Source organism: Spermophilus citellus (assembly GCF_964194105.1).
Source record: "Spermophilus citellus genome assembly, chromosome: 8".
Taxonomy (NCBI): Eukaryota; Metazoa; Chordata; class Mammalia; order Rodentia; family Sciuridae; genus Spermophilus; species Spermophilus citellus.
Window position 1 is genome coordinate 53,674,517 of NC_138189.1, and position 27,302 is coordinate 53,701,818.

A 27,302-nucleotide genomic window follows, 5' to 3' on the forward strand; every position below is an offset into this window, starting at 1 on the left:
AATAATAAATCAATAAACCAAAATCAGTTTCCTATTTTCCTGTTTATCCACAAAAAATGATTTCAAGTCCCATTAATGTGCAAATTCCTCATACTATTTATTTAGCTGTAGACTCTCCCCTACATTTTACAGGTAAAAGTGAAGTCTTGAGAGAGGTAAGAAAAGTGAGCACAAAACTGGATCTAGAATACATCTAAATATCATGCTGGTTCTCTTTTTACTTTGCTAAGAAGCTACAGCACACATGACTCCTTTATTCTAGGAGACTATATCCCTTGGGCAAAATTCTTTTACTAATGTGTTCAGTGAATCTTGTCTTTATGCACAATCTGTACACTTTAGAAAAATATGTGTGTTAAAAACAGTAGTGGTCTAGAATCCAATTAGAAAGGATACATTAAATCATCAGACCTATACACTCTGAATCAAAGCTGATGACGTTTCAATATGGACATTTCATACATCTATAAGGATACTTTCAGAGCGGTAAAGTGAGTGAGTAGAGATGATACTATAAGTTGGGAAGAGAAGAACCAGTTGGTCGAAAAGCCATACTGCAGAATCCTGAAATAAAGGAACATGAAAGATCTTAAAGTTCTTTGTTAACTGTTTGAAACTGAAATTGTTAGATGTCATATTTATATGAATGTTTATTAAATATAAGTTTTTATGTACTGCACATTTTACCTTGTTCTGCCCTTATCTTGGTAAATAACAAGTATACTTTCTTGTATTTAACATTTAAAAAAATCAAAGGGGAGATTATTAGAGTAGAGGAAATGGACCGGGGGGGAGAAAAGAGGAAAGGGAAAGAGGAAATTAAAGAAAAAGTACAGATATTATGCTATAAGGTGCTGTCATGAAAGGGTCTGTGGGGGAAGCTTTATGAAATCGACAGTCGTTAAGGTTCGTGCTGTTATTGAAAAGTAAAATAGGGAGGGGAAGAACACTCTTCATTTAAGAGCGCAAGAGCCCACAGGCTTAACATATTTTATTTAATTGAAAACAAATCACTAAGCAATTGCAATTATCAGAGAATCATGATTAATACTAGGAAGTTTGTATCTGCAGAGATATAAACATCTCTTTGAGAAACAAGTTCAGACTAAGCAGGAGTTTGAATGAAATCACTCTTAAATATCATTTATTCATTTGAGTCTGAAAACAATACCTGGATATTACCTAAATGTAAATATACATATAAATGTTTTTACCTTAAGATCATTAATTTATCAATTATTTTGGAGTTTAATTATGACAAATGTTATATGGAACCTAGTTTTGTTAGTTTAATAATTATATATTAATTTTAATATTTCATTCATATGATACAATAATTCCATTTCTGTTACATTTTCTTTTAAGTAAAATTCAAACAAAAATTCTAATAGATTGTCTTCTTCAATTTATGCTTTGCTGTCTCAAGAGATAATTCAATAAACAAAAGTAATAAAACTTACATCATGCTATTGACAATACTAAAGAAATTAAATCAACTATATTAAGCACTTTATGTTTTGAAGTACAGATTTTTCTGTGTTAAATATAATACAGTTCACATATTACTCATCTTACTATTTCCTTTATCTGGAAAGAAAAGACAAAGGCACCTTTTGTTTCAAAAGTCTTATATTGAACAACAACAACAACAACAAAAATAACACAAAATACAATAACACACATAAAAATAATCTTATTTTTAAAGTAATCTGTACCAGGCAGCATCTGCACAGCCTGTCTCAGGAGTGGCCAGCATCTGTTCCCATTGATAACTCTTACTGAGAAAAGCTGAGTACTTACGAGTACATCATGGACCCGGACTGGGGCAGGTTCTATTCAGTCACCATCTGATCTGTATCAGCCAGGTCAGGGTTGGGAGGCTGTAAAATAATGACAGTCACTAGCACCAGAAAAGAAACAAGTCTGGCCAGTTTAATGACTGAGGTTTACCATCTTGATATAGTCTGATAAGAACATGATCAATTCTGTGCCAGCTGTTTCCACACAATGAACTGTAAATACCTGCACAGAGAAACTCCAAGCAGTAGAGGGCTCATAAGGTGCAACTGGTGATGATTCAGAAGGCCACACTTTTCCGGTTGGGGAGGTATGATCAGCATTGAGGTGAGGTGTGGTCCCAATTTGTTTTAAAATATACAAAACATTAGAATACACTGATAGCACTTCTTACTTCCTCATTAAAATATTCCTTCTCTTCCCTTTGAGGGAATCATGAAGGTGTGGTGGAGAGAATTCTTGGGTTCTAGACTAGAGCACCTGTTTCACCTTAGTAATGTGACCATGGGCAAGCTGCTTAGCTTGTTGAGACTAATTTCCTAATAAGTAAAAGGGCTTATATTTAATAATATATCAGGGCTATATTTGTCTTTTCTAATATTTCCTGTTTCACTTTGAAATAAATGATTTTATTAAAAAAATGTATTCAGCCCCCCCCAAAAACAAACAAAAAAAAATAGAAAAAGAAAAAGAAAAAAATCAAAACCTTGTTTCACCTTCCCATAATCAGGAATAGTTTAGTCCATCTTACTGGTGTGAATTACTCAGCCTTTATAATTAGTCCCTTTACATATTTGTATATATTTATGGAGATTTTAGAATGAATACATGAACTTTCAACAAAGATCAGTAAAACTGTAACATAGACACTGGAAATTTAATAAGTACTTTTAAAGATTCAGAGTGAGAAGATAGTAAAAAAAAAAACTCTGTACATGTACACTTTTGTTGTTCATGCAGAATAATTTTGTCTAAAATACTGCAGGCATAATGAATCTAATCTTAAAATTTTGTAATAATATTCTGCTAAGGTATTAATAAAAAATACATTTCCCAAGATTTTTGGCAAATGGAAAAAATGAAGCAGATTCTCAGTTTGTATAACCATCAACAATATGAAAAAAAGACATAATTTTTAGTAACAATGAAAATTTCTAAACAAATAATTCACAAAAAGTTACCATTAACTTTAACTACATTGAAAACTATACTTTAGCAAAAATAACTTTGCTCTTTGGAATATTGATTTATTTCAAAAGTAAAATTTATAAAATCAAACAAAAAAAGTGCTAGAAAAATCATGTCAAATTTAGTAAATGACTATATTCTATTATTGTTCTCATAATCCTTACTTGATAAAATTTTAAAAATACTACCAGCCCTCTATATTAGTACAAAACAATGAGGTAGAAAATAAAGTATGTGGCCTGGGTGGAGAAAATTATGCCATACAAGAAGCAAGTTCACGTAAGTATAAGAATCAGCTTTGAGGATTCTGAAATGAGGTGTGGTATATACATATTTTTTCTCTTAGTTAACCAAATCAGCATTTTCATATTGAATCATAGCACTTATGAGAGAAGAGCTTAAGTGATACAGCAATATGTACTTTCACCATCCTTAAGCACTCAAAGATTGCAACAGAAGCAGTCTAATATTTAAAAGGTCAAAAATAGGTTAACTATCTCAGGAAAACTTCCTGTTCAGTAATTATTTCAAATTTTCTTTTATTTGGTCTTAAAGCTTGAGTCTCCCCCATCCCATTCCTTCTGCTTTCCATAAATATGTAAAGATGACTTGTTTTTATATTCTGAGGTAAAGTCTTTGCCATGGTCAGGTGGCAGTACACCAGGCTCCTGGGGGAGACAGGCCTGGGTTCATTTCCTGGCACTGTCATTGATGACAGTAGGAATATACTTAGGAATATTCTTAACCTTCCAACCTCTTAGTTTGTCTCTCTGTAAAATGTAGATGACACTTATAACTAGTTTGATAATAAATATAAAGAACTAAAATTAGTGTCTGGGCCATAATAAAGACCTCAAAGTCTTAGGTACTGTTTTTTCAACTCTATTCCCCACCCCCACCCCCGCCTAGAATTAGCACTATTTTGTTAATTGTTTTCAATAGACTTCAAAAGTGATATTTTCCAAGTTCTTCTGCCATATGTCTTCCTTTTCATATTGCCTTGAGTTCTTTGTTTTGTTTCAAATAATTAAAGACATGGATTTATTAGGCGCTAATTAATGTAGCATATGAAGATTTTTAATATTCTTCATAAGACTGGATAACTAATTCTGAGGGTTGGTAGGCATTAGTAATTTCTATTATAAAAGTGAAATTATTACATGTGAATTTTATTTAAGTGGCTCTCGATACACTCAGACACATGTTGCTGCATGTGGGCAGGTACTTTAGTGGTTTCTATTGTTACATCGTTGATTGATATTATTATCATTCAAAAGGAAATGAGTGTATGTCATAAAATGCCAATGGGCAGAAGTCAACAATGCTATTATGATAAGACATCAGGAGAAGTTAAAATACTCTAAAGTGAATCACATCTCTTTTGTGTCTAAAAGAAAAGAAAGGAATATAGAATATAACTTTCAGAGCACAAGCTATAAAAACATTGTGGACACTTAACTGTAATTGCAGATCTTAAATTCATTAAATTTTAAACTTAGTAAATAAATGAGTAATGAGCAAATACATAATTTAACTTCATACTTACTAGTAGCCTACAAATTAAAGGTTGATTTCAGTTTTGCTTCTACTTATAAAGCAATCAATATGCTATTTTTTTCAATAAAGAAGGAATATAAGATCACAGCTTAGTACGAGACCACAACTTCCCAAGTGTGAGCACTTGGATCTAAAAGATGCTAGGATAGAAAAAATGAGACTAGCCTGAATGAGCTTCATGGATTAGAATGCATGTTTCATAAGCCTTAGAAAAAGAGACTAAACTGAGTGGCCTTTATCTAATATATTTTAGCAATTAATTGACACTATTTGTTTAGAAAATAATCACAGACAATTCGATTTCAGGACACTACTGTAAGGTTAGCTTATCTCTATGGATCATTTCCATGTGCTCAATTAAATTCTTGAATTGAAAAGCTCAAAACATATGTGCTTTTTCTTTTTTCTTTTTTTTTTAAACCCAAAAAAAGTAGGACTTGGAGTTTTCACACTGATGCTTAAGTAGATTTTTTTCTTGAATTGCAATTGCTTGTTTGAGAAAACTTTATGGTTAAGCAAAATGTATATTTTACAAGTGAGAAAGTAATCACATTGAAATTATCACATAAATAGTTTATAACTACCTTCAAATTGTAGACAAATTCTATTAACATTCAAACAAAGTATTAAAATATTGTCCTTATAAATATCTGTATTTGTAGCTAAAACAACTTATCTATCAGTTTGAAGAGTCCAGCAAGACTTAAAAAACTTACCTATACAGCATTCTTTGGATGGTCTCCTCATGGTTTTTTGGGTTTCTGTTTTCTATTTATGTAATATAATCAAGTTCATCAATAATGAGTGGTATATCAATTTTTTATGTCCTAGAAGTTTTCAAAATTTGAAAATTTTACAGTTTCAGTCTTTATTATTGAGCACTCTCTATATTTATTTGAGTTATTTTATGATATTAAAAAACAAATGCCAAATGTCTTCTTTGATATAAAGAGAGCAACTAAGATCAGAACAGGGAAGAAGAGCATGAGGAAAAGATTAACATTAAACAGAGACGAGTGGGGGGAGAGAAAGGGAGAGAGAAGGGAAACTGTATAGAAATGGAAGGAGACCCTCATTGTTACACAAAATTACACATAAGAGTTTGTTAGGGGAAAGGGGGAAAAAAAACAAGGGAGAGAATTAAACAACAGCAGATGGGATAGAGAGGGAAGATGAGAGGGAAGGGGAAGGGGGATAGTAGGGGATAGGAAAGGTAGCAGAATACAACAGTCATTAATATGGTATTATGTAAAAATGTGGATGTGTAACCGATGTGATTATGATAATTATAAGATGTTTCTGTAACCCCATATGTAGAATTCACTTTTTATATTTAAAGTTAATAAACTAATATTAGTAACACTGAAAATATGTTTACAATAATCAAATAGCCATTTATTTTTATTATCAAGTGATTTTATGAAAAAACATTTCGTGTGAAAATGGTTTATCTCTTTGCAAAACATTAGTGGGTTCTGTTGTAATAGAACTCAGCTTCAAGAGAATTTTTGGGCAATTATTTATATCTTCAGATCTATATTTATATATTTTCTCCTTTCATAACACTTTCAATCTGGTTTGCTAAAACAATAGGTATCAAAAATAAAAGGCTTAATAACAACATTTTTTACGTGGTTAAAGTAGTCTAAGAATGTATGTTTCTGGGGTTGCATGGTAATTGGCTATATTTACTGATTGACTAACATTTGCCATCTTATACAAAAATTTTGAGCATGAAATACAACTTTATAGGCAGTTTGAATGCTAAAAGATGATAAACAATAAAGGAAAATTCAAATTAACACAAACTTCTAATGCAAAGTATCCTTCTACCAAAAGAATTTGTCTTCAAAAATTCTCTTCTAAGCACAGTGAAAGCATCCAAACCAAACGTCAAAATCACAGGCAGCTAATATTACTGTGCCAGAGACTTATGCAGGAAAGAATCCCCTAGGGCTCACAGAGAGGGTATTCATCCTTCTCCATCATCAGGAAGAACAGATAGTTAATGCCCTGGATCATTCAAATAGCCAGTGACTACAGAGTGACTAAACTCATGGGGAGCAAGAAACAAACCCCATAGTGAAGAGCTTTATGAATAATATGTTTGCATAATTGTGCAAAACTCTGAAGTGGATAGCATGACCCCCAGGCAAGATTGCATTTCTTCCATACATCAAAGTGATGAACTGGGAACTCCACATCTAGGTTTTTGCTTCATCTCCCAAGTTGGTATATCCAAGCATGTAGTCTTCCTCAAGAACTGATGCTTTTCCTGGAAGAGTCATCTTTGCCTTTCATTCTTTTTATTGGTATTTACTCTGCTTGAGGGTCATGATATGTTTTAAAGTCATTTACTACTTGGTCTCCACTTATTATCACAGTTGGCAACTTGCTGAACCACAAGTCTGGGACAATCCTGAGCCTTGCCAGAATGCTTTTGCCAAATTTAAGCTATCTCTCCTGGAGCAAGATATTTTTTGCCTTCTCTAGTAGTACAATACTATCTACTTGGTCATCTTATTTATGAATTTGTATTTTCTTATTTATGAAGTTACACTTTGGAAATGCAGCATTTGATGATGTTCCCTCTGTTTGAGTCAGCAAAGTATGCCAAGAACCACAGGAAATAATTACAGGAACCCTTTGGCACTGATCTAACACATCACAAGATTTCTTCACGAGATGTGTGAACTGAAGCAATCTTTTATTGGCACATATATTAGTTTACTGATAGATGGCAATAACTACCCAAAAAGTACATCTATGACAATGTCAGAGATGTGGGGAAAAAATCCTAATTTTTTTCTGGGATAAGGAATAGAAAAACCATGAGGAGGAAGCTAGGATGCCACCCCAGAATTGTATGTCTAAACATGAGGATAAATTCTCTAGACCAAATTTTGTAGGTAGAGGGTTGTGGTGAATAAACAAGTAGATAGGGAGGAAGAGAGAGAGAGAGAGAGAGAGAGAGAGAGAGAGAGAGAGAGAGAGAGAGAGAGAGAGAGATAAGGAGAGGAGACAAGAGGAGAGGAGACAAGAGGAAAGGAGAGGGAAAGAATTACAACTTCAGGGCTTGCACTAGGTCCAGGCTATGCTGATGTGTTTCAGTTGCATTTACTGAAACTATAAAATTTTGTTTCTATGTATGTATGTGTCTTTTTCTAAAAAAAGTTTTATCATTCTTATCAGATTCTCCATAGAGTCTATGACATAAAACTCATTAAACTATTGAAATAACATGAAAAAATGTCCATCATCTATAGCAACTAGAGAAATTCGAATCAAAACTACTCCAAGATTTCATCTCACTACAATCAGAACAGCAATTATCAAGAATACAATAATAATTGTAGGTGAGGATGTGGGGGAAAAGGTACACTCATACATTGCTGGTAGGATTGCAAATTGGTTCAATCACTATGGAAAGCGGAATGGAGATTTCTAAGAAAACCTGGAATAGAACCACCATTTGACCCAGCTATCCCACTGCTTGGTTTATACCCAAAGGACTTAAAATCATTATACTATAGTGACACAGCCAGATCAATGTTTAGAGCAGTTCAATTCACCATAGCTGAACTATGGAATCAACCTAGATGGCCTTCAACAGATGAATGGATAAAGAAAATGTGGTACATATACATAATGGAATATTACTCAGTCTTAAAGAAGAATGAAATTATGGCATTTTCCAGTAAATGGATGATACCAGAGAATATCATGCTAAGCGAAATAATTCAAACCCCAAAAAACAAGGGTTGAATGTTTTCTCTTATAAGCAGATGCTGATCCATAATGGTGGGAGGGTAGAAAAGAATGAAGGAACTTTGGATTGTGCAGAGGGGAGCAAGGGGAGAAGAGAGGAGGGGGTGAATGGGAAGGATGGTGGAATGAGACTAACATTATTACCCTATACACGTCTATGATTGCACTACTGGTGTGACTCTGCATGTACAGCCAGAGGACTGAAAAGTTGTGCTCCATTTGTGTATAGTATGCAAAAAGGCATTCTACCCTCATGTATAACTAATTAGAACAAATTAAAGAGAGAGACAGAGAGAGAACTATTGAAACAGATTATCTTTGAGATTCTGTTGGTTAATTATGTCCTATTTTTCCAGTGTGTAGTACCCAATCCAACACTAATCTGATGTGCTAATTGATTTTATTTGCTTAATAATTTTTTCTCCTCTCAGAGCTTCAGGAGGAAAGTGCATAGGGAATACTGTTTCTCCAGGGGAAACAAGTTGTTTCCAAATTTTCAGGATAGTCTTGATGACACATGTCCCCTTGCACTATGCTTTCTTTCTTCTTTTCTTTTTTTTCCTTTTCTTTTTCTTTCATTCTGTACATGCAATTGCACTACCTGGTGTGAATAGAAATGAATATTCCAGACATTAGAAGAAGCAAATGCAGGAGAGTCAGGATGAAGAAAGGCAAGGGCAAGAGTAAAATAAAAAGACCAAGAGACTAGCAAGAAAATGAAAAGTAGGAAAAAGAAACAGAAAAAAGGGAGAGAAGGAAATGGATGGCAAGGAGGGGAAGAGAAAATCAAGAGTACAACAGAAATCGTCTCTTGGACATATGGTTAAGATTTTTAAGATCTTTCATAAGAAAATAAAAATGCACATTTAGATTATATCTTATATGGTTGCACATTCATATGTATATGAATATAAGTAGATGGATGTATATTTTTATTTTTTATTAATTTTTTATGGTGCTGAGGATTGAACCCAGGGCCTTGTGCACACGAGGCAAATACTCTACCAACTGAGCTATATCCCCAGCCCCCCTGTTTTTAATCTTTTTTATTGATTGTTCAAAACATTACAGAGCTCATGATATATCATCTTTCATACATTAGACTCAATTGGGTTTTGAACTCCCATTTTTACCCCAAATACAGATTGCAGAATCACAACTGTTACATACTCACATTATTACATAATGGCATATTAGTGACTGTTGTATTCTGCTACCTTTCCTATCCCCTACTATCCCCCCTCCCCTTCCCTCCCCTCCCATCTTCCCTCTCTACCTCCTCTGCTGTTGTTCAATTCTCTCTCCTTTTCCCCCCTCCCCCTTGCCCCTCATAACCTCTTATAATTTTGTGTATCATTGAAGGTCTCCTACCATTTCCATATGCTTTCCCTTCTCTCTCCCTTTCTCTCCCCCCATTCGTCTTTGTTTACTATTAGTCTTTTCCTCATGCTCTTCCTTCCTGTTCTGTTCTTAGTTGCTCTCTTTATATCAAAGAAGACATTTGGCATTTGTTTTTTAGGGCTTGGCTAGCTTCACTTAGCATAATCTGCTCTAATGCCATCCATTTCCCTGAAAATTCTATGATTTTGTCATTTCTTAGTGCTGCATAATACTCCATTGTGTATAGATGCCACATTTTTTTTATCCATTCATCTATTGAAGGGCATCTAGGTTGGTTCCACAGTCTAGCTATTGTGAATTGTGCCGCTATAATCATTGATGTGGCCATATCCCTATAGTGCGCTCTTTTAAGGTCCTCAGGTAATAGTCCGAGAAGGGCGATAGCTGGGTCGAATGGTGGATCCATTCCCAGCTTTCCCAGGAATCTCCATACTGCTTTCCAAATTGGCCTCACCATTTTGCAGTCCCACCAGCAGTGTACAAGTGTACCCTTTGCCCCACATCCCCGCCAACACTTATTGTTGTTTGACTTCATAATGGCTGCCAATCTTACTGGAGTGAGATGGTATCTTAGGGTGGTTTTGATTTGCATTTCTCTGATTGCTAGAGATGGTGAGCATTTTTTCATGTACTTGTTGATTGATTGTATGTCCTCCTCTGAGAAGTGTCTGTTCAGGTCCTTGGCCCATTTGTTGATTCGGTTGTTTGTTATTTTATTGTTTAATTTTTTGAGTTCTTTGTACATTCTGGATATTAGGGCTCTATCTGAGGTGTGAAGGGTAAAAATTTGTTCCCAGGATGTAGGCTCTCTATTTACCTCTTTTATTGTTTCTCTTGCTGAGAAAAAACTTTTTAGTTTAAGTAAGTCCCATTTGTTTATTCTTGTTATTAACTCTTGGGCTATGGGCGTCCTATTAAGGAATTTGGAGCCTGACCCCACTATATGTAGATCGGAGCCAACTTTTACTTCTATCAGATGCACCATCTCTGATTTGATATCTAGCTCCTTGATCCATTTTGAGTTAACTTTTGTGCATGGCGAGAGAAAGGGATTCAATTTCATTTTGTTGCATATGGATTTCCAATTTTCCCAGCACCATTTGTTGAAGATGCTATCCTTCCTCCATTGCATGTTTTTAGCTCCTTTATCAAATATAAGATAGTTATAACTTTGTGGATTAGTCTCTGTGTCCTCTATTCTGTACCATTGGTCCACCTGCCTGTTTTGGTACCAGTACCATGCTGTTTTTGTTACTATTGCTTTGTAGTACAGTTTGACCTCTGGTATCGCTATACCTCCAGATTCACTCTTCCTGCTTAGAATTGCTTTTGTTATTCTGGGTCTTTTGTCTTTCCATATGAATTTCATGATTGCTTTGTCTATTTCTACAAGAAATGCCGTTGGGATTTTGATTGGCATCGCATTAAACCTGTAGAGAACTTTGGGTAATATTGCCATTTTGATGATGTTAGTTCTGCCTATCCATGAACAGGGTACATTTTTCCATCTTCTGAGATCTTCTTCTACTTCTCTCTTTAGGGTTCTGTAGTTTTCATTGTATAAATCTTTCACCTCTTTTGTTAGGTTGATTCCCAAGTATCTTATTTTCTTTGAGGATATTGTGAATGGAGTGGTTTTCCTTATTTCCATTTCAGAGGTTTTGTTGCTGATATACAGGAATGCCTTTGATTTATGCGTGTTGATTTTATAACCTGCTACTTTGCTGAATTCATTTATTAACTCTAGCAGCTTCTTTGTAGACCCTTTTGGGTCTGTTGGGTATATTATCATGTTATCCGCAAATAGCGATAATTTAATTTCTTCTTTTCCTATTTTTATGCCTTTAATTTCTTTTGTCTGTCTAATTGCTCTGGCTAGTACTTCGAGAACTAAATTGACTAGAAGTGGTGATAGAGGGCAGCCTTGTCTTGTTCCAGATTTTAGAGGGAATGCCTTCAGTTTTTCTCCGTTTAGGATGATGCTAGCCTGAGGTTTAGCATATATAGCTTTTACAATGTTGAGGTAAGTTCCTGTTATCCCTAGTTTTTCTAGTGTTTTGAACATAAAGGGATGCTGTACTTTGTCAAATGCTTTTTCTGCATCTGTTGAGATGATCATATGGTTCTTGTCTTTAAGTCTGTTGATGTGGTGAATAGCATTTATTGATTTCCGTATATTGAACCAGACTTGCATCCCAAGGATGAATCCTACTTGATCATGGTGCACAAGTTTTTTGATATGTTTTTGTATTTGATTCGCCAGAATTTTATTGAGAATTTTTGCATCCAAGTTCATTAGAGATATTGGTCTGTAGTTTTCTTTCTTTGAAGTGTCTTTGTCTGGTTTTGGGATCAGAGTGATGTTGGCCTCATAGAATGAATTTGGAAGAGCTCCTTCTTTTTCTATTTCTTGAAATAGCTTGAAAAGTATTGGTATTAATTCTTCTTTGAAGGTTTTGTAGAACTCCGCTGTATACCCATCCGGTCCAGGGCTTTTCTTGGTTGGTAGTCTTTTGATGGCTTCTTCTATTTCTTCCTTTGTTATTGGTCTGTTTAAATTGTGTGTGTCTTCCTGTCTCAATCTGGGCAGATCATATGCCTTAAGAAATTTATCGATATCTTCACTATCTTCTATTTTATTGGAATATAGGGTTTCAAAATACTTTCTAATTATCTTCTGTATTTCTGTATTGTCTGTTGTGATATGGCCTTTTTCATCCCGTATGTTAGTAATTTGAGTTCTCTCTCTTCTTCTCTTCGTCAGCATAGCTAAGGGCCTGTCTATCTTATTTATTTTTTCAAAGAACCAACTTTTAGTTTTATCAATTTTTTTCAATTTTTTTTTGTTTCAATTTCATTGATTTCTGCTCTAATTTTAATTATTTCTTGTCTTCTACTACATTTGCTGTTGTTTTGCTCTTCCTTTTCTAGGTTTTTGAGGTGTAGTGTGAGTTCATTTATTTGTTGGTTATTTCTTTTTTTGAGGAAAGAACTCCAAGAAATGAATTTTCCTCTTAAAACTGCTTTCATTGTGTCCCATAGATTCTGGTACGTTGTGTCTGTATTATCATTTGTCTCTAAGAATTTTTTCATCTCCTCCTTTATGTCTTCTATAACCCATTGATCATTCAGTAACATATTGTTCATTTTCCATGTGATGTAGGATTTTCCCTTCCTTCTTTTATCATTGATTTCCAATTTCATTCCATTGTGATCAGATATGGTGCATGGTATTATCTCCACGCCTTTATATTTACTAAGAGTTGCCTTATGGCATAATATATGGTCTATCTTTGAGTAGGATCCATGTGCTGCTGAGAAGAATGTGTATCCACTTGATGATGGTTGATATATTCTATATATGTCGGTTAAGTCTAGGTTATTGATTGTGCTGTTGAGTTCTATAGTTTCTTTATTCAGTTTTTGTCTAGAGGATCTGTCTAATGGGAGAGCGGTGTGTTGAAGTCACCCATAATTATTGTGTTGTGGTCTATTTGACTCTTGAACTTGAGGAGAGTTTGTTTTATGAACGTTGCAGCTCCATTGTTTGGTGCATACAAATTGATAATTGTTATGTCTTGTTGGTGGATGGTTCCTTTTAACAGGATATAGTGTCCTTCTTTATCCTTCTTGATTAACTTAGGTTTAAAGTTGATTTTATTCAATATGAGTATGGCCACTCCTGCTTGCTTCCGAGGGCCATGTGAGTGGTATGATTTTTCCCAACCTTTTACCTTCAGCCTGTGTATGTCTTTTCCTATCATATGAGTCTCCTAAAGGCAGCATATTGTTGGATTTGTTTTTTTGATCCAGGTTACTAGCCTATGTCTCTTGATTGGTGAGTTTAGGCCATTAACATTTAAGGTTACAATTGAGATATGATTTGTACTTCCAGTCATGCTTCTTTATTTATTTATTTTAGTTTGGCTGGTTTTACTTTTTGGTTATTTTCCTCCCCCTTTATTGAGACACCACCTGCTGTTAGTTTTGGGCACTATTTTTCAATTCCTCTTCTTGTAGTATTTTGCTCAAAATGCTTTGCAGTGCTGGTTTTCTTGCTGCGAATTCTTTTAGCTTTTGTTTATCGTGAAAGATTTTAATTTCATTGTCAAATCTGAAGCTTAATTTTGCTGGATACAGTATGCTTGGTTGGAATCCATTATTTTTCAGTGTTTGAAATACATTGTTCCAGGATCTTCTCGCTTTCAAAGTCTGTGATGAGAAATCAGTCGTTAACCTAATTGGTTTACCCGTGAATGTAATCTGCCTCTTTTCTCTCGTAGCTTTTAATATTCTCTCCTTGTTCTGTACATTGGCTATCTTCATAATTATATGTCTTGGAGTTGGTCTATTATGGTTTTGAATGTTTGGGGTCTTGTAGGCTTCCAGGATTTGGCAATCCATTTCATCTTTCATCTCTGGGAAGTTTTCTAGAATTATTTCACTTAATATGCTGTCCATTCCTTTGGTTTGAGTCTCTGTGCCTTCTTCTATCCCGATGACCCTCAAATTTGGTTTTTTTATGACATCCCATATCTCTTGAATAGATTGCTCATGGGATTTAAGCATCTTTTCTGTGTTGACTATATTCTTTTCAAGTTGATAAACCTTGTCTTCATTATCTGATGTTCTGACATCTACTTGATCAAGTCTGTTTGTAATATTCTCGTTTGAGTTTTTAATTTGGTTTATATTTTCCTGCAATTCTAGGATTATTGTTTGAGTTTTTTAAGATCTCTATCTCCTGGTAGAGCTCATTCTTTGCCATTTGAATTTGTTTGTATAATTCATTTTCAAAATATACTTTTATTGCTTGGACTTGCTGTCTCATGTCTTCCCTAATATTCCTTTCCATTTGAGTTAGGTATGCCTTGAGTTTATTCCCTATCCCTGTTTCTGATGTTTCTATGTCCTCCTGTAGAATTAAGTTGTCCTGTATTGTTTGTACTCCTTTTTTCCCTTGTTTTCTCATGTTGTCCACGTTACTTTCCAGCTCTATTTAATTGCCGTGTTTCTGCTCTCTTCTATAGATTTGTTTTGGTTCTGTATTATTCTGTTGTTTCTTCTTTGTGTTGTTAAACTATGCCTGCTAACGTGGATTCTGCTGGGAAGTTATTCCCACGGCCGAGCTCCGGTGACGTCACTACTCTGCTATGACAGGCCCCAGGCTCCTTGCTGGGGTGTCCTAATGGGGCTGTGTGACTGGACTGTCTCTGTTTGGTTTCAGCTCCCCATCGAGGCAGGCGGGCAGTCTCCAGCCGCCCAGTATCTCAGGCAGCGGGTGGGTGATCGGTCGCCGGCAGGGGAGTGGACTTCAGCCACCCAGTCGCGCGGGCAGCGGGCCGGCTGTTGCCGGTGGGCGGGCGATCTCTAGGCACCCCTTCCTGTGGTCGGTAGCCGGCGGGCGGGCGTTCTCCTACCGCCCAGTTACGCGGGCAGTGGGTGAACTGTCGCCAGCGGGCCTGCAGTTTCCAGCCGCCCAGTCGCGAGGGCCTGGCCTCTAGTTCCCTAGTTTCTCCTGCTAGTCTTGGTTTCTCCTGCTAGACCAGATTTCCCCTGAGTGATGGCTCTTGGCAGTTCAAACTGTACTCTGGACCTGCCGTTTGTTGGGTGTGGAGGGTGTCTATTGGGGACCCCGGCACTCTATTGTTTTGTTCCTGTTGTGGGGGATAGAACTGTACCACTTCCTTTCCCCTCTGAAAGCCCGTACTCAGCCCGGGGGTCAGTGCAGGCTCATCCAGCAGGATTCCACAGAATTGCAGCCATTTTTCTCCCTGCTTGCTAATTAATCACTTCTCTGCGGCGCCCCGCCTTCTGTAGCCGTGGGGAAGGCCGGGCGAATCAGTCAGCCCGGATCCCTGGGGTCACACAATTGGCTATTGGGATCCCTGGCACTCTATCGTTTTGATTTTTTCTGCTTGCCCCTCCCCCAGCACTGGCTAGACAGGTTTTGTTTTGGCTGCTGATGGGAGGGGGAGTTGAAGGTCAGGTGTCTCTAGTTTTCCCCTAGTCTTTATGTGGGCTCACTCTGATACTCCCTCCCCCGGAAAGCCTAGGAGGGGTTTTATGCGGATTCCCCGATGTGTGGGGGATGGGCTGAGTGACACAGACCTGTTTTATTATTGCAGTCTGTCGGAGAGTGGCGGTGGATACTTCAGCTCTCCAAGATGGTGGCCGCTGATTGCCTTGGTGGAGTTTCCGTTGTGGGGGACGGGACTGTATCGCTTCCTTCCCTGTCTGAAATCCCGTACTCAGCCCGGGGGTCAGTGCGGGCTTGGCCGGCGGGGTTCCACCAAATGGCAGCCACTTTCCTCCCTGCTTGCTAATTATGTTTTTAATTTTTGAAGTATTTAATAATTATACTTTTCTGTGGTTCTCATTCTAAAACATGCATTTATATAAAATAATCAAATTATTTTTTCATTTTTAAAAATTTTAAAATTAAGCATATTTCTAGATACCAGACTCAAACTTTCATTTATTCATATAGTCATTAAGCAATATTTAGTGAGCACCTGCCATGTGCCACACAGTGTGTTAATTGCTGAGCAAACAACATTTATTTCTGTCTACAAAGGCTTGACATTGAGCAAAGATGACCTGTACCAAGCAAATAATTAACAATTACAATTATTATTATTGAACTCTTGAATCTAAGCTACTGCTACCTAAGAGAAAGTTAAATTAATCATGAGCTAAAAGAATGATGGGAGAGCAAGTAAGATGTAAATACAGTTTGATAATAGAAAACTGACTTCTACTTCCAGAACCTGTCATGAGTCCATCAGCTTATTTGCATACAATATATAAAACAAAGGATTGGGTAAAAATTCCTCTCCCCCATCCTTTCTACTGAATCATTTAATCAGGATTAGAACTCATGAATTCTGAAAATAAATAAACTATATCTATACAATATCCCATAGATGCATATTCAGAAGTGTCTCCCAGAGCTATTACAGAGATTAAAGACTATCCTATTTGGTATAATATGAAATGCAAAGCCAGTAATATTTGAATATTTTAAATACAGAATGATATAAGACTACGTGAGTATTCTCTGAGAGGAAATGTGCCTTGTTTGGCTCCTCTGAACCCCAGAATCTTCACTGTACTAGTCAAGCAGGTTCCTGTTCCACGTTGTACTCCTGCTACGTAAACTATTAAGACTTCAGTAGGATGCTGTAATTTCATGAGAAGTCCATATTCAACATGGTCTTGTTGATTTGTGTTTAAGATTATATCTTGAAAGTATTTCCTGCTCTCAGAAATTCTGAACCATTTCCAAGAGCAAGCTTTGATTTTTGTCAGTTTACTTCTAATTACTGACATTTAGAAAGCATCTAAATGAGAGAGGTAAGGCACAAAGTCATTAGTAGAAAGGTGGAAGGAAACTCCTAGAACTTACTTTTACATGAATTAATTAAATATAAAGAATATTGAGAAGATGAAATGCTCTGACATTGGCATCTTCATGCAGTTTTGGATGTCAGATGGTCACGTGGCACATATGGTATCCTACATACCCTGATGAAAGACTCATGGTTCAGCTGATGCTAACATTGACATTTGTTGATTTGCTTTCTCCAGATTTTGTTGCATTATAATTAATGTGTATTTGATTAGATTAAGTGAATTATTTAAGAAAAAAATTTATCTGGATTTAGCTGAAGTCCCCTCACAAAATAGAAAAGGTATTAAGAGAATTTGTGGAAATATAATATGAATTAAAAGGTAGTACAAGAGTCCCTATGTCTAGTTAAGCTTTCATCTTAGTTTAAAAAAAAAAAAAGCAAGCAGTCGTTTTCCACGGAAAACCATTTTTTTCATTGTGGTCAGAGTAAGCTACCAGATATGTGTGGTGCTACCTTTGATTGTAATTAAAAACTGTGAGGTCTTTGAATACTCACAAAATACATTTTATTTAAGTTTTTCAATTTAAGTGTTCAGAATCAATACTGGAAAATATAATTCAAACAATTGTAGGTCTTTGTATTTTTTTCCCTTGTTTCCATGGTACTGACTACTAATTATTTATTTCTAATGTAAACTGTGTGGGTATGCATATGTGCCTGTGCACTTGTGTGATTATCTCCAATGTTTCCTATCTACTAAGAAATCAAAGTTGCCTACAAATGAAATTGTATATGAAAATGAGGACTATGTCAAACTTATTTGTAACATCAATAAAGTAAACTCTGAATTAAAAAAAAAATAGTGAAGTAGAATATAATAAAGAGGTTCAAGGAATTTCCTAGCTATCAAAATTTGGTGAATGGGTAGATATGTTCTAATATACAGACACAATAATTGTCCTGAACACCTACACAAATGGCCCAGTAAGTCATATGTTTCTACTTGTGTTTTTAAGGTAAAATGGAAGTTTATGAACATCTGAGGTCATATTTTTAACTCAAAAAAATCAAAGTGTTCACATCCAATAAAATAACATTTACCAGCTTAACATTTCATATTGTGGGCAATTTTACTTCTCAATGATGGAAACAATTCCCTGGAAAACAAGAACAGACTAATCTGAGACATTCCTGCTTTACAATATTACTTTTATTCCTCCTTTGTTCATTCTGACTGAAACTCCCTACAATGGTTACTTGGTATATTTTTTCCCACGTTTTTTTTGGTGCATTATAGTTGTACATGATGGGATTTGTTGTTACATGTTTGTACATGTAAACAATATAACTATAATTTGGCCAATATCACTCAAAAGCACTTTTTCTTCCCTCCCCTACTTTGTATATTCTTTTTTTTTTTTTTTTTTTTTTTTTTTTTTGGTAATGGGGATTGAACCAAGGGTGCTTATTTACTTAGAGACAGGGTCTGGCTAAGTTGCTGAGGCTGGCTTTGAACTAGTGACCCTTCTGCCTCCGCCTCCCACACTGCTGGGATTTTAGGAGTATGCCACTAGGTAGGACTGGCTATACTTTGGACACTCTTGACATAAACATTCAGTTTTAATATTATTCTCAGTCTCACATTGATGAGATGCTTTATCTTCCTACTTCTGAAACTATTCAATCCATTTTATGAGGATTTCCTCTTCAACACATTTTTATCACTATGGGTACAATAAAATTTAAGATATAATAGGTGTTCAACAAAAATCTATGGACAATTGAAACAATTTTTTTTTTTTTATAAATTGAGATTATTTCACTTGGAAAACAAAATACAGAAGAGAAATAATACCTTTTATTTTTTCTTTCTTTTTTTTTTTTTTTTTTTGGTACTGAGGATTGAACCAAGGAGCACTATACCACTGAGTATACTACCTCCTCAGTACTTTTTATTTTTTATTTTGAGACAGCGTCTCAAAAAGTTGCTTAGCCTGGCTTCAAACTTGCAATCCTCCTGCCTCAGCCTCCCCACCACAAAGAATGCCTGTTAAATGCCTGTCTCTCTTCAGAGATTCTCTTATTTTCCTTCTGTCCTGTAGTGATAAAAAAAGACCAATGAATGGAAGTTACAGAGACAGATAATTTGCTATTTTTTAAAGAAGAGTTTTTATTCAATTTATAATTAGTGTTGACCAAAATGGAATTACCTTCTTAACCATGATTTCATACTCCCTGGAAATGTTTAAACAGAATATGAATAAAAAATTTATTAAGGCTATTTTGTATTTGTAGTAGGTGTACATACTGGATAGTAAATTGGATGTTTTATTTTATCTAGTAATCTATTTTTCCATATAATGTATTGCCTACTTAAAAAAATCTATAATTTCTTTCTCCATTTTCTTTTCATCCACTTCTTTAGTTTTCAGGTTGTAAGTAATCACCAGTGTGGTATAGTAGAAAACGATTTTTGAATTAAAACATATCACACTTAAATTTTTTTTTGTTGTAGTGCTATGGCAGAAACCCAGGGCTTCACATATACTATGCAAGTGTTCTGTCACTGAGCTATATAATCCCTAGCCCCAAAAGATATCTCTTTTGAATAAGCTTTAATTACCTGCTTTGTAAAACTAGGCAAGCTTACCTGACTCAATGAATCTCAGTTTTCCCATGAGTAAAAGAGGGATTCTAATATCTACTCTACAGATTTGAATACTAAGTGAAAGAATGAATAGTTACTTCAGGAAAAATCCTCCAACTTGCTGGACAAGTATCAGATGATAAGTAAGTAATATTTCTCTCACTTTCAAGAAATATTTCCCTGAATGACTGATGCCACCAATATTTGATTCTTACTACCTTTTCTTCTTCCTAGTTCCTTTAATCTCCTCTGCTTTCAATATGAAATCCTAGTCATGATCACAATCATTGTGAATATCACTTACATTGTAGCTTACAAATGACTTTTTCATATACTTCACATACAAAAGTCTCTCAACTCCCGAAGAGTTGGAGAGTGATACATAGAAACTGAGGTTTGGCATACTCCTCTGTTGTCCTTATCTTTCTAATGATAGCTCTTTTTCCATTCATGTCTTCAAGACTTTAAGTGGGAGGTTTTCACACTAGGCCCTTGAGTTTTTCTTTTCCAAAAAGAAAAAAAACAATGTGTCTTTCATGAGTTAATCCAATCTTATGATCTTATAGAAGTCTCTTCTTTCAGACAACTCCCTAATCTGTATCTCACTTAATCACTATAGTTGTAGTTTTAATAGATACCCTACTAAGGTTTCATTATTTTACCATGACTTTGTTTTAAAAAAAACATATTTAAAGAATATTTTATTCTTCTAGTATGTGTCAGGCATGGTCCCTGGAGCAAAACTACAGCTAAAATAGTAAATATGACACTACTCCGCTCGGAGAGAATTTACAGTAGTCAGGTATCTCATATTCCATATTTCTACTTCCAAGCTTGTCTGTGTAAGTCAGTGGCACCATCCTATGTCTAACCACTTGCTTTAAAAAATTGAAGGGTATATATATTACATGTTCTTTGGTAATTCATCTGTTGAAGGTTGGTTCCATAGTTTGGCCATTGTGAATTGAATTTCTATAAGCATTGACATGGTTGCACCACTGTAGTATGCTGATGTGTCAAAATGCATTCTACTATCTTTATGAATAATTAGAACAAATTTTGAAAAAGAAAAAAAAATGAAAGGTATCCTCCATCTGGGTTTCTATGTCATTTTCTGTATCCATTCAATGATTTGGATAATTATTTCTTCAAGTGGTTTCTTTAGTTCATATTTTCCTCTCCCTTCGTCCCAACCTAGCTTAGATTGTTAGAACAGTTTTTTAGCTGAGCTCCATGACCCTATTCTTTTCTATTTCCTGACCTTTATGCTAACAATTCAAAACCAAATTGCCCACATACATGGGTTTTGACACATGACTATTAAAATATTTTAATGGCTCCCCATTTTATACTCATCAAGAACTGGATGAATGAAATTCAGGATCCTGTAAGAATCAAATTCATTGCAACTTCATTTCTCATGATATATTACATCACAAACTTCCAAGTCTTATTAAGCTTGTCATCCTTAAAATATGCAGTACTTATTCTAACTATGTGATTTCTATTATCACAGCCTCCCTCACATTTAGGTGTTCTCCTATTATTTTAACTCATTTAAATATGATTCTGTCAAAGTTCAACCTAATTATCACCTCCTCAATGAAATCTGACATTTTAAGTAGCATTTTAAAGAAAAGTTCCAGGGACAGATTGCCTGGACCCAAATCCTTATTCTGCCACTAATTTTGTGGCCTCAGGTAAGTCCTTTAATCTTTCTGTGCCTCAATTTCTTCATCAGCACAAGAAGATGAAAATAGAATCTATATTTTAGAACAATTGTTAATAACAGATGAAATAATGAATGAATATGCCTTGGAATGTTATATGACAAAATTATCACTCAATAAATATTACATTATAATCAATAATTTAGCAGTTATTATGCTATTCCAGAACTCTTAGCCTCTCTTCTGGTATACTGTTTTATCACTTATAATCAATGTTGCACAATTTAGTCCTGAATTATATGCAGGTTTGTGTTATTTATTGTTGTTCTGCATATTTTAGTTTTGTCTCTAGGGCTCCATTTAAAATCCTGAAGAACATAAATGGAAACTTTTGTTTCTTAGTTGTCATCTAGTGTCTGGTACAGACCTTGGTAGGCAATCAATTAACTCTGGTTGATTTGTCCTATACTGTTCTGGAATTTGGAACTATGATATGCTCCCTCTCCTGCTTTGGCCTAGGAAGTGAAAAAAATCATATATACAAATTACATTCTTAGCTTTCTAGAATTCTCTAAGGACTTTCTTTCTTAACTGATAAAAAAGAATCTTATAATAAATTATTCTTAAGATCAGGATAAACAGTTTCCTTGTTTTATTGGTGGCTGATTTAGGTTTTTCTAGTGACTTAAATAAAGACTTGTAACTTGATGTAAGAGACTGACTTTGGTATGTAATAACAGAACTTCCATTGCTGTTATTAAAGATGGAGTCAGGTATTATAGAAGCAGTCTATTCTGCATACAGGAAATAAGGGAGTCTATTATTTATAAAGAATTTAAACTATAAGGAAACCAGTTAAAGCTGGTGTGGTTATTATTATCACCCTGTATCAGCAGTTCGAAACAATATCATTGATAAAATGTTCCTCCCTTCTGGAGGTGGATAGTTCCCACAACCACCCCCACCCTACCTCCTTCGTCATTGCTCTAAATTTATCTTTGTGAAAATAAGATTTTTTTCTAGTCAATATGGAGGTTCTGACACATCTTAGTGCAGCATTTTTTTTACTATTTTCCACAGTAAAACCACATTTTATTTCACAGAACTATACACACATAGATATACATATGTTTGCAAAAAATAGTTATCTGCATTATTTGCAGATAATGGCATTAATATTGAAAAATCTTTAGCCAACCAAATGGGAATTACCAAGAAACATTTCCAGAATTAGTTTCTCTGGGGCCTTCTGAACTAGATACAATCCAAAATTGAAATTAGTTAGGCTAATTAGTTAGGAGCGAAAACAGAAATGAAAATGCTGATTTATTTTATTTGGCCTATTTTAGGAGCAGCATAGAAAACAGAGATAATAAGCAGGAAGACCAAATCCTAGGATGGGGGGTTGGTATTACCCAAAGGCTCTCCATCTTTACCCTTTGAAGTTCCTGTTTCAAGTTGGGCCCTGTCCTGGGCTTCATTTCAATTTCTCCTCCACCCCTAAACCCTATCCATAATATACTTTTTACTCTCATTGAATTCTGGCCAATTTCCTATTTGATTTCCAATTCACATGAAACTGATGTTCATTACTATCTATGCTTTTCTAAACCATGTGTTTTGTTTCATTCATCTCCAGTGAGTGTGCTAATTCCTTGGTTATCTCTCTCATTATCTATGCATAATCCAAGTACCTGTCACTGGAGAGGTTACTTTATGCCTGTAATTCATGAATGATACCAGTCATGATGCAATTTTTCTGGTTGGGATTTCTTTATGAAAACTATAGTTAGATGCCCAACTAACAGCAAGATGAGAAAGCTATGTTTAGTGACACATCTCAAATATTATATAAATTATTTTCTTTTATCTGCTCTTTGCTTGAGGATAAAGACCAGTAGTAAACAAGGTCTTAATTATTATTATATAATTTCCACAAAATTATTATAAATAATTAAAATTTATCAAATATCTTTAGGTAAAGATTTAAAAGAGGATGATTTATTCCTAGTTCTATATAAATAGTCAAGACAGCTATTTTACATCAAGGAGACAATAACTCCAAACCTATGTCCATAAGAATTACAGGCATTGATTACTGATATATATACTTTTTTCCCTAGCTAGTGTTAATATAGGCTATTATTTCTCCTGAATTGTGTTTTTTTTCCTCATTATTACAATGAGAAATTTAAATATCTACAGTTTTCTACATGTCCATGATACTATGATATGACAAGAAATCATAAAAGGACATTTAACTACTAATAAAGGGTAGGTTAAAATATTATTTGCAGGTGATGAGATTTTCATAGAAAATTCAAACTACTTAAGAGAAAAACTACTAAGAAAAAATATTTCAGAGGGTTGGGGATGTGGCTCAAGTGGTAGCGTGCCCACCTGGCATGCGTGAAGCACTGGGTTCGATCATCAACACCACATAAAAATAAAATAAAGATATTGTGTCCACCTAAAACTAAAATATAAATATTACAAAAATATTTCAGAGACTTAATACAAAATATAAATATATCAAATTTAATAACTTTATCATTAATAGCTAGCTGTAAGTAATAAAATAACTTCATTTATAAGAGAACAAAGAATGATACAATGTAACTAGTAATAGCCTTAAGAAATGTGCTGGATCCATGTAGGGAAAAAAATACATGCATTTTAAAGGGAAAATAAAGTACTTGGAAAAATATTACAAAAAGGACACATTTATATAATATACAATTTCTTTGTGCAAGCACTCATTATAGGCACTTATTTAATCTAATCTGTAGATGGACACAATACTTTTATTTTATTTGTTTATTGTATTTGGTGCCAGGAATTGAACCCAGTGTCTCATGCATGCTAGGAAAGTGTTCCACCCCTGAGCCACAACCCCAGCCTATTTTTAATGCAAACTTCATACTAGATTTTAAGATGAAGAAGATGATGAGTAGTAAAAAAGAGAAGAAAATGGATAGGAAACAATTTTTAAAGAAGGTAAAAAAAAACATAAAATGTTCTGGAGATTACAATACTAAAAATTTTCTTTAGGTATAAACTTCAGAATGTTTTCAGATCATAGCTCTTCAAATATTATTTCCTGTAACTCCCAGAGACACCAACTTAAGTAGCAATGTTCTCCAAATAATCACAGTAAAATATATATTTTTTTCAAAAAAATAAGTTTCATAGCAACAACTAAGGCAAATCTGACTCTCAGCACAGAATTTGCCAAACTCTAATGCCTCAAAACATTAATTTAATAAAATTAACCCCTCCTAGTGGACTGGCTGAAAGAGTAATGAAAGTTTCAGAGAATACTGATTTTGGTCTATGGACTTGCTACAAAGTAGTGATTCAATATTTCTTACTCAGTATCAAAGATTATGCATACCAAACAGAGGAGAGCTATAGACAATAAGTAACACTAAAGATTTTTTAAAAAAGCATTTAATTAAGAAACCTGATACCAATTTCTGAAATTAGTCACCCACTACCTCATATATTTCTGCCTTTTTCTGGATCTGATTTAATTTCTGCCAAAAGCAAGTTTAAACTTCATTATTTCTGGTAACTTTTTCTGTTCTAAAACAATTATACTTTTTTGAATCTAATAACCTAATCTAGGAAAAACCTAGGACTATTTTTATGAGAATGAAAAAAAGTTCTGATCATCAAAAAGTATATATTGCTAGAGATCCTCAGTATGATTGTGGAAATGACTAAAATGTTAAATGCCTAGGGACAGGAAATAAGCATTAATTAAAACAAAAAAATACCACATAGAACACAAGTATTACACTTTTTTTTAAAGCATTTGATCTGTCTAGTCATTAGATGCATCATCATTATGATAAATACGGAAGAACTGAGTCACTGAATGAAAAAATAACAGTAACTTTTTTGTGGGCTTATCTGTTTTTGTAACCTGGCTTTAAGTCTAATAAATGAACACCCTATAATTGCATAATTCTGTTATGACCAGAGTAAAGAATTAATATAGGTTTGCCCATCCATTTTGATATTAAGATCCCTTCATATTCCTAAAAATTATTAAGGACTCCAAAGAGTTAGAGTTTATATGAGCTATCAATACTTATTTTGTTAAAAATTTCAACAGGGAATTTTAAAGTATTGATTAATTTATTTAAAATAATAATGAACAATTACATATATCATATTTATATGGAAATTATATTTTATCCCCCCTAAATTATGAATTCCATTTTCTGTCTATTCCCTTTTGAATTCAATGTATAGCAATGTTTTGTCTTATATGAAGCATTTTAAGAAAATCCTGATTCACGCAGATATGTAATTAGAAAAAATATTCTAATAGGTTTTTTTAAATAATTGTGGATATGCTCTGATTGTACCCTAAAACTAGGAAAGGATTGATTTCTTAAAGGTTACTTGTAATACAGAATCTGAAGTACTATAAATGAATGTTTTTCCCTCTGTTATGTTAAAACTCATTGATCTCAATCACAATGAGTGGATCTTCTATATTGTTTTGTAATATCATGCACTAGCTATTGATAAAGTACTGATTCATTTCATTTACAATCATGCAGTTATCCCAAGAGTTGAGGCATTTCATTATGTAATGATAAAAAATAGCATTTCTTAATATCAACATCAATTTCATTATTAAAAAATCTTTTAAGTATTGGGAAACACTCAAATTCACAAGAAAGTACATAAGCTTATTAAAAATTTCAAGTTTCACATAAGAGTTTGGATTTTATCACTAACGACAAATTATTAATTTGTTTCTTGAAGCGATACTCTCATGTCACTCATTTTTAACAAACTATCTACCAAAACCCAAAGTCTAAATAATCATGGTGTGTCAGTAGTTATTTCAAGTAAAGATGGTGTTACAAATTAAATAATGAGATATTTAAGCTCTTAACTGACCAAAAACTTCCCTAAAGACAGTCACTGTTCTTCAGTATGTAGGTTTGTACATGCTTTTCAATTTGTCATCCAACCAACTGAACAAAATCTGCACAAAATTATCAAGGTTTAATAAATTATTAATTTGCACTGCTTCACCAAGAATAGTCCTAAGTGAAATTGGACTTCAAATTTAATGATACCTGGCAATTTGGTGACACTGTTTTGATTCACCCTACAATATCAGTAGTTTTACTCCTCATTGGTTTTCTCTGTCAGTACAAATGTTAACAGAGTGAAAATCTCAAATGATACTTGAATATTATTATGAAATGGTGTTAAGTTCAACAGTCCATAAGAATCTCAGAGATCCATAGGTCACTGTGGTACAAACTTTGAGAAGCACTGATTTAAACTTTTCATACTCAAAACAAATGCCATTATAAACTTCTGAAAATATTTCTAAATTGACAATAGAACATTTCTTAACAATAAATGGCAATGTGTAATTATTCATTTAAGGTTTGAGCAGCAAGAATGAATTTTGAATGTGTGAGAGTTTAAATATAAGTATCAGAAATATTTTTTTTTAAACCCACGAGAAGAAACTTAACAGAGCAGAGGGAAGGAATACAAACAGATTTTTAAATAATGTATTAATTGTTTTCCATACCTTGCAGTTTATAATCTTGAAATAGTTCCAACATCAGATAGAATTTGCTTTTTTTTTTAAAGCTGGTAGCAGTTGAAAAATGTCCTGGAATGAAAAGTCTAGAATCTTACCCCTGAGATCCAAAATAGAAGAATGACATGTAGTCACCCTCCTTCTTCCAGGACTTAATCCTTTAAGCCTGACTCAGCCATGGGCTACAGATTCAAAAGTGTTCTTATCTAACTGAAGCAAGTCACATGCCATCTTTGCTTAGCCAATCATAGAGCCATGCTAAAAACAACAACCACTCAATTAAGACATCATCTAATGATCTGTCATTATCTGTGGCTCTCTTCCAGAAAGATCTG

The 27,302-nt window shown here is 34.3% G+C and overlaps 1 protein-coding gene across 1 annotated transcript in view; it reads right to left on the minus strand.

Annotated features, from left to right (window-relative positions):
- The window catches only part of LOC308655061 (transmembrane protease serine 11F), a gene marked incomplete at both ends in the record, with an annotated part of 98,016 nt that extends 70,937 nt beyond the window's left edge, over positions 1 to 27,079 (minus strand). The window contains 2 exons of the mRNA XM_081304835.1: positions 1,801 to 1,880; positions 26,956 to 27,079. Coding sequence (XP_081160961.1) covers positions 1,801 to 1,811 — 11 coding nt within the window. The remainder of the gene's footprint in view (positions 1 to 1,800; positions 1,881 to 26,955) is intronic.
- Positions 27,080 to 27,302: the final 223 nt, after the last annotated feature.